This window comes from Panthera leo, chromosome A1 (genome assembly GCF_018350215.1).
Source record: "Panthera leo isolate Ple1 chromosome A1, P.leo_Ple1_pat1.1, whole genome shotgun sequence".
Classification (NCBI taxonomy): Eukaryota; Metazoa; Chordata; class Mammalia; order Carnivora; family Felidae; genus Panthera; species Panthera leo.
Window position 1 is genome coordinate 227,284,232 of NC_056679.1, and position 13,938 is coordinate 227,298,169.

The 13,938-nt window shown below is 45.2% G+C and overlaps 1 protein-coding gene across 2 annotated transcripts in view; it reads right to left on the bottom strand.

Moving 5' to 3' along the window:
* TRIO (trio Rho guanine nucleotide exchange factor) overlaps positions 1–13,938 on the bottom strand; it is a 353,108-nt gene that overhangs the window by 158,804 nt on the left and 180,366 nt on the right. For both annotated transcript variants that reach the window (XM_042953023.1, XM_042953031.1), the window contains exon 10: positions 11,079–11,201. In XM_042953023.1, coding sequence (XP_042808957.1) covers positions 11,079–11,201 — 123 coding nt within the window. The remainder of the gene's footprint in view (positions 1–11,078; positions 11,202–13,938) is intronic.

Sequence of the window (13,938 nt, forward strand, 5' to 3'; positions counted from 1 at the left end):
CATGCAATGCTGCATCCTGGAGGTGGCGCTAGAAACAGGGGGAAACTCAGGGAATCTGAACAAAGGAAGGGCTTCAGTTCACAGCAGCAGCTCAGTATCCGACAACAGTAACAAACCTGCCATAGTAATAAAGAGTAAGCATAAGGGAAGCCGGGGACAGGGTATGGGAACTCTCCCCATCATTTTCACAACTTTTCGGTAGACCTAAAACTGGTCTAAAAAATAAAGTATATTTAAAAAATACACGTGGTTAGCAATCCCCATCAAAATAACACCAGCATTCTTCACAAAGCTAGAACAAATAATTCTAAATTTGTATGGAACCACAAAAGATCCTGAATAGCCAAAGTAATGTTGAAAAAGAAAACCAAAGCTGGAGGCATCACAATCCCAGACTTCAAGCTATACTATAAAGCTGTAATCATCAAGACAGTATGGTACTGGCACAAGAACAGACACTCAGATCAATGGAACAGAGTAGAGAACCCAGAAATGGACCCACAAACGTATGGCCGACTAATCTTTGACAAAACAGGAAAGAATATCCAATGGAATAAAGACAATCTCTTCAGCAAGTGGTGCTGGGAAAACTGGACAGCCACATGCAGAAAATTGAACCTGGACTACTTTTCTTACATCACACACAAAAATAAACTCAAAATGGATGAAAGACCTAAATGTAAGACAGGAAGTCATCGAAATCCTAGAGAAGACAGCAAGCAAAAACCTCTTTGACCTCAGCCACAGCAACTTCTTACTCAACACATCTCCGGAGGCAAGGGAAACAAAAGCAAAAATGAACTATTGGGACCTCATCAAAATAAAAAGCTTCTTTCTGCACAGCAAAGGAAACAATCAGCAAAACTAAAAGGCAATCAACAGGATGGGAGAAGATATTTGCAAACGACATATCAGATAAAGGCTTAGTATCCAAAATCTATAGAGAATTTACCAAACTCAACACCCAAAAATCAAATAATCCAGTGAAGAAATGGGCAAAAGACATGATATGGACACTTCTCCAAAGAAGACATCCAGACAGCCAACCGACACATGAAAAAATGCTCAACATCACTCATCATCAGGGAAATACAAATCAAAACCACAATGAGGTATCACCTCACACCTGTCAGAGTGGCTAACATTAACAACTCAGGCAACAACAGATGTTGGCGAGGATGCGGAGAAAGAGGGTATCTTTTGCGTTGTTGGTGGCAATGCAAGCTGGTGCAGCCACTCTGGAAAACAGTATGGAGGGTCCTCAAAAAACTAAAAATAGAACTACCCTATGTCCCAGCAATTGCACTGCTAGGTATTTATCCAAAGGATACAGGTGTGCTGTTTCAAATGGGCACATGCACCCCCAATGTCTATAGCAGCACTATCAACAATAGCCAAAATATGGAAAGAGCCCAAATGTCCATCGAGAGATGAATGGATAAAGAAGATGTGGTATATATATATACATACATACATACATATACAATGGAGTATTACTCGGCAATCAAAAAGAATGAAATCTTGCCATTTGCAACTACGTGGGTGGAACTGGAGGGTATTATGCTAAGCAAAATTAGTCAAAGACATCCTATGACTTCACTCATGTGAGGAATTTAAGATACAAAACAGATGAACACAAGGGAAGGGAAGCAAAAATAATGTAAAAACAGGGAGGGGGACAAAACATAAAAGACTCTAAATATAGAGAACAGAAGGTTGTTGGAGGGGTTGTGTGTGTGGGGGGGATGGGCTAAATGGGTAAGGGGCATTAAGGAATCTACTCCTGAAATCATTGTTGCACTATATGCTAACTAACTTGGATATAAACTTAAAAAATAAATAGAAAACAAAGAAAAAAATTCATCAACAGGAAATTAAATAAACTGTGGTTTTTTAGTACAACAAAATATCATGTAGATATTAATAACCCCCCCCCAAAAAAATATATGTTTATGTAGTTGACCCTTGAACAACGCATGTTTGAACTGCATGGGTCCAAAGGTACATGAGTTTTTTTTTTTCTGATAAATACAGTACTGCAAATATACCTTCCTTATGATTTTATTAACATTTTCTTTTCTAGCTTACTTTAGCATAAGACTATGGTATAGAACACACACAACATACAAAATATGTTAATTGACTATTTATGTGATCAATCAGTAAGGCTTCCTGCCCGCAGTAGGGCTATTCGTGAAGTTTTGGGGAGTCAAAAGTTATATGTGTAATTTCAACTGCACGGAGGGCTGGGAACCCTCGCCCCATGTTGTTCAAGGTTCAGCTGCATGTGTGTATATGTATGCAACACATACACACATAAATAGCACATTTTCTTAAAAATTTTTAATGTTGTTTTTGAGAGAGAGAAACACAGAGTATGGTGGGGGAGGCGAAGAGAGGGAGGGAGACACAGAGTCTGAAGCAGGCTCTAGGCTTCAGCTGTCAGCACAAAGCTCGACGTGAGGCTCGAATTCACAAACTGTGAGATCATGACCTGAGCAGAAGTTGGATGCTTAACCAACTGAATCACCCAGGCGCTGCATGCATAGCAGCTTTTTTTAAAAAAGCTTTCACCTGTTGGGGGCACCTGGGTGGTTCGGTCGGTTAAGCATCTGACTCTAGGCTTTGGCCCAGGCCATGACCTCACAGTTCATGAGACTGAGTTCCACGTCAGGCTCTGCCCTGAAGGTGCAGAGCCTGCTTGGGATTCTCCCTCTCTCCCTCTCTCTCTCTCTCTCTGCTCTTCCCTTCCCCACTTGCACACACTCTCTCTCAAAAATAAACATAAAAAAAAAGTTTTCACCTGTGAAACAATTCTTGAGCAGTTTCTACAACGACCTCACCCAGACGTCTTCTTGTGAGAGGCTGGCTCGGGGCCACTCGGTGCAGCCCGTGGGCACAGAGCAAGCTCTCCCTGCGAAGCTAACAGCATCAAGAGCCCCTGCTACAGAGGATCCCACACGCTGCCTACGAAGGTTCTCTGACCATCGGAGGCTCAATGTGAGGTGACTTTTCTGGGGATGATGGCTTCGTGGAGACCTCTGCTGCCCCCCACGGAGCCTCACCCGGGAGTGGCTCTGCATCTCTGAGCAGAGGATGACGGGGCTTCAGCACTGAAAGAAGCCAACAGAGGATCATGCTTAGGCTGCGCACACACTTTTTTTAGGTGCTAAATCCCTATTTTCTATTGTCACCACAGCCATGAAGTCGCTTACGTCGCATGTGTGATAGGAGGATCCAGACGTGATACTGCCTCCCAACACCCAACATTTTGTTTCTGAAGGCTTTTCCACCTCTTTTCCAGCAGGGAAGGATATCTGAGACAATAACCGCCACAAACGAACAAGCACATGTTTTAATTTTGAAGGACACCGAAGAGCATTTACTCAGCCCCACTTCTCACTTCACACTTGAGGAAATGAGCCCACACGACGGATTCCGTGGCTTTCCCTCAGGCCCCAGGAGGCGCTGGTGGAACCAGGGTCAGCACGCAGGGTCTCTGACACCCACGGCCTTCCCGCGGCCGGGACACACCCCGGACCCGCGTGCCACAGAAGAAAACAGATTTCCAGCGCGCTGACGGGCGTACTGATCGCACACGCTGACCTCAGAGCCGCCGGCCCAGGCGCAGCAAGCCCCACCACGAGGACGGCAAGCACGCGAGGCGCAAAGGGGAAGTAACTTGCCCAAGTGAGTCAGGAGGGCCAGGATTGTACAGACAACAAATGCCCCGGCCAGGGTTCCTCTTGCAAGGGGAAATTCAGAACTTCAATTTCTGCTCAAGGGGAGGTGGTGTCAGGGAGACGTTTTAGAGCCTGAAGAGGCCAGACCGCTCCTCCCTTCTGCCTGCCATCCTGTCTCCGAGGGCATCTCTCTGTGGGTCCGGTCCTTCCTCGGAGAGGTGGGCCACCATTCCCCGTGCTGAGGATTAGAGGAGACGGTGTAAGGGCTGGGCCAGGGTGAGGGCTGATCGGTTTCCTCTTTTCTGGAGAAGTAAATTAAAATTGCATAAGTGCTGGGACTCAGGAAACACTGCAGGGCAGTTCAGACCTTCTTTTCCCTACAGACCCTTGACTGCAACAGTCTGGGACTACCAGAAGATGGCCAGAGGCGACATTTACATAGAATCCAGTGAAAAAGATGGGTTTTCTTGATCTCATTTCAAGGAATAAACACTTCTATTCCATTTCTTTTGTTTTAAAAAACAACAAAGTATGCATATGGAAAACTCTCGAGGTCTTTTATAATAATGTGACAAACGAGAATGATGAGCCAGTACATCTACAATCCATACTGAAAACCCCAGTGTCCTTAATTGTTTAATCGGCCCATTAAGTCCCGGGAATCAAAGCACAGGACACAAGCCTGCCCCCCACCCGGCCAAACAGGTGATACGGAGCTGAAATGCACTACAACACGATCAAACTCATAACGCTAAGAGCAGCACCGAAAAAGTCTATATGCCATATATTTAGGTACAGCAAAAAAGCGAGTACTGACTGCTATCTACACGTGCTAGCGTTTTACCAGAGAAACAATTCTGTGGGGAGCAGAAAAGGGGAAGGTTCTAGGCAAGGAACTGACACATATGAGCACCTGCTGAGTGCCAGGCATATTGTTTATGCAGTCTTATCCCAGCTACCTGGTGAAGGTAGCGATTAGGAATTGTTTTACAGGTAGGAAAACTGAGGCTTGGGTAGATTGAGGAACTTGCCCATGGTCATGAAAGCAGTGGAGGCATTAATAAAGCTAAGAAGTGTTTTTATTTTTTTATTTTTATTTTTTTTAAATTTTTTTTTTCAACGTTTATTTTTATTTTTTGGGACAGAGAGAGACAGAGCATGAACGGGGGAGGGACAGAGAGAGAGGGAGACACAGAATCGGAAACAGGCTCCAGGCTCTGAGCCATCAGCCCAGAGCCTGACGCGGGGCTCGAACTCACGGACCGTGAGATCGTGACCTGGCTGAAGTCAGACGCTTAACCGACTGCGCCACCCAGGCGCCCCAAGAAGTGTTTTTAAAAGGTACATTGGAGATCTTGTAAGCACATGCCAACCTGAAGGAAACCCCTGATAGTAGACACCAGCCCTAAATTCTCCACTACTAATTTATTTTAAAAGAGAAAACACTACATCTTATGTTTCAAAACAATCACACAGCAAGATGGCAGCCTCGGGTACAGGAGCAAGCATCCACTAACTGTAGCCAATCAGAAATTTAGGGCATATGCTAAAAATGTGGAAGCATTCTGTGTATTCACATGCTAAGGACCAGGTATCCGCAAAAGAGGACCATGAGTTCAGAAGCGACCAGGGAATCGGGAGAATGCACCTGATAATCTGCAGAAAATCTTGCCCAAATATAATGTCTCCTGCTTTCCTAAATGCCACACTTCCTGATCCTGGAAGATGAGATGATTCCACGGCACATTTATAAAGTTGTTGACAGAGTCGGCTTCATGGAGAACACGATCACGACAGGCTACACCTTCGGAAGGCGATCTGAATCTCGGGAGGTAAGCACACGGGAGGGAAGGCAGTGTAAGCTCGCAGGACAGACACCCGTGGGAAGACGCCGTGCCAGAGATTTACTAATCGCATCCAAGACATCTGTGCTCCCCCAACCGGCTTCTTCCTTGAACCAGAGTTTTCTGGGCTTGACTGGCTGTTGTAATCACAGCTTCTGAAATCTAAAAAGGCATGCTAACTTGAATACCCACTTAGAAGGTAAAAGAGAAAACGCCTGCCAAAGAGCATCTCCCTTTGCACAGTCATCTTCAGAGAGCTTCGTGTGGAAAGCGTGGATTTCTTCTTTAAAGCTCCTGCGTGAAGACGAGCTGCGACGTGCTGCACGCGCCACCCTGGAAATGCGTCGGCAAGAAGAAATACCTACTCACGATCGCTGTACAACACGGAGGAGGAGTGGATCTTCACATCAGTAGAGAGGAGGTTCCAGCCTCTGCCAGAGTGCTGGCAAAACTGATCCACGTGCCTCCTGCTGTGACTCTGGTGCCTGAAACAAAGCCCCAGCCGGGGGCTCCCGCTGGGAGCCTGATGCCTGAAGACGCTGTGCCAGGCTGTGCAACCCGTTTCCACCAAGCTAATCCGACCCTCCTCTCGGGTTCCTCCTTCCCGGAACGCCAGAATTGTTCTCCATAATAAATCTATGTTTAGTACGTTTTAAATGAATTCAACCGTACGACTTTCACCACTTCCTTTTCGGGTCTTGTTACGTTACTTCATTGTATGCCTCAAGTCAGTGTTTTGAAGAAGTTGACTGTACGAAAAGTGTATTACATAAATTGCTAATTCTAGAGCTCTAAAGACCATTTAGAATTCATCCCACAAAGGACCCTTCAAAACACGACCCTAAGAACAACGTAGTCAACCTTGAACAAGTACAGAGCAAGTGCAAAAAGGAAGTCTCTTCTCCCTAAACCCCCCCGAATGGTTTTACTTTTGTGAAAATGTTCCAGAAAATGAAACATGGCCCCTTATTAAACACTAACAATACCTCTGCTCCCATATTTAAGGTGCCTCCAAAGGCCATCCTGCCCCCAAAATACATAAATATAAAAATAAAAATATAAATATAAATATAAACTTTGGTCTCTGCCGTGATCGCTTCTGTTGTAATTTGTTTGGACAGAAATCCGTCAAAGAGGGGAGGGCAGAGAAGAAAAGGTGGTAGAGCTCCCTCCAGGGGCCTCACTCCCAGTGCTGCAGCAAGACCAAGGAGGTAGTTCCTTGGGAAGAGCCAGAAAGCCTCAATGAATGAAGCTACACACACAACGTGTAGTTCTGCCTCGATACCAAGGCCACCGTCTGTGTGTGTCCAGACCAAATCCACTGCACACGGTCTTAACAAAGCCAGGCTCCTTATGGAGCTGTCTCGCAGCCAAGAGGTCTTCTGGCTTCAAGTACTAGTAAAAAGCAATCTTTATTAACCACGGTGCAGGGGCCAGAAAAAGAAGTCCACCCTGTATCTTCAGATCTTATGCACCCCCCCCCCCCATTTTATTTGTGGCCAGTTCTTAATCACACGGGGCCGTCCCTCTACCTACATGCCCTGATGGTGTACTCAGAGGCAGAGCAAACTGCTTTTAGAGCTACTCTGAAATGGTTCACGGGGTTTCCTCTGAAATTTATCATGTCTCTACGCACATGGCTGCCACGCCGCGGACCCTCGACCTCCACTACCATCTCCTTAGAGCCTATCACGGAACGAGAAGTTGCCACACATTTGTGGACACGACAGACCAGAGATCTCCCTCTAAAGCGAGTGGAGGGGAATTACATAAATGGCGGGGTCCCAGTTCCTGGTCAACCACGACAGCCTGCTGAATGCCCGCTCTGAGCAGCAGCGCCCGCGGCACGACCGTGCATGCAGTTTTATCAGGGACAGGTAGGGCTGGGCTGCAGGAGGCCTCGGGAGACAAGCAGGCACAGCAAAGTGGCACAACACACTTCTAAAGCCACCTGGTAGCTAAAAAATACAGAAGAATCAAGTGATGTTCTTCAAGAGAGGGGAGGGCCTATAAATATTCAGGGCCAGAAAGAACTAAAAGAGGGAGAAGTTGGAGATGCCAGGAAAAGAGGTCGTAATTGAAGGGCCCATGTAATGGCAGTGGGTGGAGACAGTAGAGAGCGGACACACGGGGACATGGCCATGTTCAGGGTGGAGCTCAGAGCCTGCACCCAGCGGCAGGTGGGCAAGAGAGAGAGGCCCACAGACGGAAGAGGTCGGCAGTCTGCACACGGCTCCCCAAGCCCCAGCCCAGCCTCCAACCTTGCTGGCCACATGGTGGTGCTGCTCAATAGTCCCACCTACCTGATGTCCCCCATGACTCCTTCTAGTATCTTTTCCTTCTGTCACCAAGCTGAATTTTACAAACTGCAGGCGTCTGCTTAGACATCAACAACTGCCAGGGAAAGGCCTCTGACAGGTGGTCATGCCTATTCAGAAGGACCTGCTCTGGCCTGCTGCTACCCACCCTCTGTCCCCCACACCCTGTGGCTGTCAGAGTGCCTGACGCATGGCCAGTAGCCCTCCAGAGGGAGGGAGAGTGGGTGCAGATGTTTGCAAAGTGAACAAAAGTATATTTAAGGCTTCTTTTGAAGCAGAGCTCAGATCTGGGGTTGTTAAGCACTTTCAGTGTAAGGGGAAGTGGGTAGGGCACCCCTTAGAGTCCCAGGGACAATGAGCAGTGATAAGGAAGGAATGGGACTCAGCTGGGTAGAGGCAGGAGCCTCTCTCTGAGGAGTAAAAAGCAGACCACAGCTAAGGTGCTACTTTAGCCCTTGGCTTGCCCTAGAAACCTTTGGGCAGAAACGTTCTCTACAAAGGAAGTCTGCTCACTCTTGCTGCCCCCTGAGAACCTGTGTTCACAGCTCTGATGGTGACCTTAGACCCAAGGAAATGAGTTTTCCATGAAAACTAGAGTAACGTCAGCCATACAAGAGACTTGTGTAATTTACAATGGAAGGCGGCACAGGAACTGGAGGGAGAAGGGTTGATGGGGTGCCGGTCACACGAGAACATTCGGTGGACCATTGTTGTCCCCGTCAGAGCAAGCTCGGGACAGCCCAGCCTGCCATCACGGGTGACCATACTATTTGGGAGTTGGGGGGGGGGGGGGGGGTTACCCATCTCCAGAGCCTGGCTGTTGGCAGTTCTGCCTCCAACTTTCTTTGGGGCCCCAAGTCTCCACTCCTATGACACAACCTTCCTATCCATCCCCAAACCACGTCGGCCACGGCAGTAGCTTATCTCACAGAAAACATGAAGAGGAGATAAAAGCACATTTTCCACATTTCTTCTGCTGTAAGACGAAGGCGAAATATTTTCCAACAGGCATGAGGTAGGGACACCACAAACAAAACAGACAAGAAAAACGCTCCAAAGGTGCCTCTTGGTTGTGGCAAGGCTGCTGGACAGACAATCTCCTCTGGCTCATTTCTTGAGATGAGGAAAGCAGAAATGTTGGGATTGGCACTTTTATTTCCTATGTGAGGATGTGTAAAGAAGGTAACTTGTTAAAGGCATTTTCACTGAACAAGACTTAAGTGCAGACTGTTTTCTTATCCTGTAACTCAGTCCCAGATTCAGTTTCCCAAATGAGTATGGACCCAAACCCTCTGTCGTGCAAAACCTGTGGACACACGGCCACAGTTTACTCCTACTGTGACTTACAGAAGAGGCCATGCTGCTGGACGTATACTGACACTCTTCCTTTTATAAGGGAAGAATCTCTTCCTTTCTAATAATGTTTTCAGGCTTTCCAGCCTATTTGCATAATATTAATATCCCTAAATCAGTTTTATTTTGGTTAATATTTGCCTGGCGGACCTTTCTCTAACAGGTTATATACTTCCAAATTTCCTGGGTATTTATGCATTAGGTGTGCCCTCTGAAAAAAACATATAGCAAGATTTTTAAGAAATAATCAATCTTTTGTCTCTTAACAAAAGTAAAATGGTAAAATCTATTTTGCATTTACTGTAATTACCGATACTTATGAACAAGTTACTACATCTTATTTTGCGATTTCGATGGTGATTTTTGTTTTCCTTGTTTCTTTTGTTTCCACCAGACCCATACGCGTGAATTTTTCTTTTTTTTCAGCCAGTTTTCTGTATTTCCTTCCCTCCTACGCTTACTAGGAAGTGATGCTTTCCATCCCTATGCTGTCAGTGGCTACTGCACACTTGAGTTTACAAGTGTCAGGTAAGCAGAAGGTCCTGCCACCCTCGGAACCTTCCATCTCCCATGTTAGAGTGTTCTGACACATTAGTCCCACTCTGCTTTTAACAGTCCCCAAACCCACTATCTGCTGTCTACATGGTCAATCCTTTGATTTACAAATACATTTACCAATTTCTATGCTCATTCTTGATCCTAGTCCTTTCTTTTCATACTTCCCTTTTTATTCATTTAACTAACTCATTCAGTACCTATCTGCTGATCACCTAAGTATGCCAGGCATTGCCCTGGGTTGCAGTCATAGAGAAGTGAACAAAACAAAGTCCCTGTTCTCGCGGTGTCTGTGTTACAGTGGGTACTTGCGTTACTAACACTAAACTGTATGCTTTAGTTCTTCTGGTTAAGTATTGGAGTAGCAAACTCTCTCACTCTCGGTCTACACTTTATCCTCATCATTGAATGACAGTTCAGCTGGATCTGGAATTCCAGACTATTCTACCAACTTCCAGAACCTGTGGTTGCTGGTGAAAAGTCGGCTCTTTCTAACAGCCCTTCTCACTGGGGTTCTTTGGTCATTTCTCTCTTCTTGATTTTACACTTTGTCTTCGATGTTCCTCAGTTTTGCCACAATGTGCTTCGGTTTGGACATGTCTTACTAGACGACTTCTTTTTAAAGTAACTTTCCCCACACCTCCTTATAACTTCCATTTAATATGGAACAGACACACACACACGTCACGTTATTACAATTTCTCCCTCCTTCACTCTGCTTGCAAAAAAAAAAAAAAAAAATCCAAAAAAAACACATTTACCAAGTAATAAGTCGTAGGAGTGCCCTGGCCTGGGTGCTTTATATGATGCTACCGCATACATACCTGACTTCCTCTCTAGAAGCCTTTACTGTGCCTACTTTCCAGATAAGGAAGTTAATCTTAGAAATGTAAAGAGATTTTTCCAAGTGACACAGCTAGTGAGCATTATAACCAATGCTCCAACTCCACAAATCCCCTGCTCTAAACACACTCCACACCCTGCCGCCTGTTTCTAAACACACACATTGAAAAGAAGTGGATAAGCAGCAAGAAATGCTGGCCCATCGTTACAGAACTGTTACTGCCTGATTATACACTGAAATCTCACAAGCTGTCAATAGACACTGGTACAATGAATACGTCAAAAACATCCGGGACGTCACTTATGACACATCCTTCTGCATAGGCAAGGACAACCTCACGCTCAGATCTGAGCATCACCTCTTCTGAATCACCTTTCAACATATCTAGCCAAGGCTAACTTATCTTGGATATGGTTAAAACTAATTCAAAACCAAGCTTATAGGTATTTAGGGGAGGAACTAATGAAAGCCATTGTTTTACCTGGGCTACTTCTTCAAAATCTTCATGGCGTTTCTGCAAAGCTCTGGCCCGATGAAGTGATTTCCCCACACCCGTATGTTTGCTGAGAAACGCTTCTCCATGGTTCTCAATCCAGTCCAGCACCTACAATAAAAGACAGGTACATGTGCCATAAAAACAATGTTCTGCCCTGTTTGATGGTTAGGACTATCCACTGAAGATACACTCTGTTGTCAAAACTGTAACAAGACACAAAGGAGAGGGAAAAAACTAGAAGCAGTTGGACACTAACACATCTGATCAGTTGTCCCACCATGATTTTCAACAGCTCTTACTGTAAAACCGTTAAGTCTGTCTCTATATAAACATTACGTGCCATAATGATTAAATCTCACCTCATTTTATGCATGACAGAGCCTCCAAAACTGAGTAGGTTTTGGATAAGATAGTGGTTATCAAGCCACAGACAACCAGTTTAGCTTAACATTTTTACAAGGCTCAAAGCTTCACAACTCAGGCAATTCAAGTTTAACTACAGAGTTAATGTTTTTCTGTCTCTTCTTTAGAACCCTGAAAACACAGAAGTAAAACCTAAGAAAACAAAACACTTAAATGCCTCTGTCCCCGTCTTTGAGGATAATTTATTCTGTAAACTACTAAGCTGTTGGGAAAGCTAAACACTCCATGAATTTAATTACTTAAAAGTTCTTGCAAGTTGACATCCACTATATAAAGAAAGGGAGTACAAGGTAGGCAGTGTGACATGATGTTTTCAAGTTCAGAGTCGGCCTAGAGCATAGTTCATTGGTTCCCATACTTGAAAAACCACAAAGAAACCTGACAATATCTAAAAAACAAAATCTAAAAAAATACTTACACTACCATCAAATGTACACTTTGCCTCATTTTTTTTAGTTTATTTATTTATTTGGGGGGACGGTGCGGAAGGGAGAGGGAAAGAATCTCAAGCAGACTCCACATTTGTCAGAGCAGAGCTCAACACAGGGCTCAAGCTCACAAACCGTGAGATCATGACCTGAACGAAAATCAAGAGTTGGAGGCTTAACTGACTGAGCCACCCAGGCGCCCGCTCCTGCTTCGCCTCTTTCTGATGGAGAAAAGATATAACTAGCAAAAAATAGGTCAGTGACATCTTTCACTAAAAACTAAAACTTTAGGTACAAGATATTTAAATATTTGAATACATTTGTTAACGTACTGCTGAAGGCCACTCCCCATACTTCACATTTAGTAACTATGGTAACCAAGAATATGGATCAAAACTATCTGTGACTGAAGAACCAACTGGGAAATGTACCGCCAGAACAGTGGTCTGGAGGAAAACCTAGAAGCAGACTAGTCATGGCACTAATGGCAAAATAAAAGGGGCCTTAACTTGGGCTTCATTGCTATGAAAAGGGTCCCTTGCCCTTTGCTACCTGCACTAGAGATCAGCTGTGCAGACAGATCTCTTAAAAAAAAAAAAGAGGCAGCTGGTAAGGGCCAGTTGTGCAGGGACAACTGGACCTATTACCCATTGCTCCAAATCTGTGACCCTCAGAAGCCAAGGGTCTGACTGAGGGCCCTTTCTGCATAGAGTTTAGCAAAGTTAGTACACGTGAACATAAAATAGCTTGCAAACCTGAATAACTCGCCGGCAGCCCTCTTACGTACCCTATAAGATGAGCAGACGTGTATGTACATGGAGGAGGTGGGGCGAGGCACAGAGGCCAAGCCTTCCAGCAAGTGCTAAAGCTACACATTTACCTTATTACTACAGCTCATTTCTGAGCTCTTTCGTCAACACCACCAATCTGCTAGTCACCTGGGGTCACACTATCAGAGCAATTCTTAGTGGATCTACATGTACTCTGTTACCTCACTCCCAGTCCTCCTGAAAGCTCTCGATTCTACCCTTCATTTCTAGCCCCGGCTGCACACCTGGGGTCTAGCTGTGTATTGTTGGAAAAGTTCTCTATAGTTTCTGGACAAGAAGCCTCCCCAGTGCTCAGTGCTGATAATAATGGGGAGTTGTGAGTATTCAGCGAGATCTCCGTTAAGCACACCAGTACCAACGTGGTGAACATACAGCACGCGTGACATCCGCACCCTTAAACCACATGGGGCTCAGACTCACGACCAGGAGATCAAGAGTCAAACGCTCTACCGACTGAGTCAGCCAAGTGCCCCTATCCATTGTTTTTTAATTAGTGCGCTTAGCACATTATTTTCCTTTCTTGAGACAAAAGAGAGAAAACACATGTTAGTACTACCATTAGTAAGTAGTGCCACATTCACGCCTGACTTCAAGGAAGACATAAGCCGCTGAGTTGTTTACATGAGTCTCTTAATATATATTATCAAATACCGATCCACTCCCAAGAAATGTCCACTGACAACTTCAAGACATTTTGGCCTCAAAGGATGGAATATGCCTCCGGGCAGGAAGCCAAAACCACGCAGAAGACAAGGATCAAATATTTTAAGCTTGAAAAGAACTCAAAGAAATGTAAGTAATACCTATGCTATAGCCAATCTGCCTATCAGATCTGTATGAAGGGCTGAGAGAGTTTTCTTTTTAGCTACAGTATATTCCTTATATTCTTCACCTTTACTGTTAAAAGAAAATTTGAGGGGTGCCTGGGTGGCTCTGTCGGTTAAGCATCCGACTTCGGCTCAGGTCATGATCTCACGGTTGGTGAGTTCGAGCCCTGCATCGGGCTCTGTGCTGACAGCTTGGAGCCTGGAACCTGCTTCGGATTCTGTGACTCCCTCGCTCTCTGCCCCTCCCCCACACTCTGTCTCTCTCAAATGTTAAAAAAATTAAAGAAAAAAAAGAAAGAAAATTTGAGCCACTAGTAAGCAGCAACCTGATTACTGG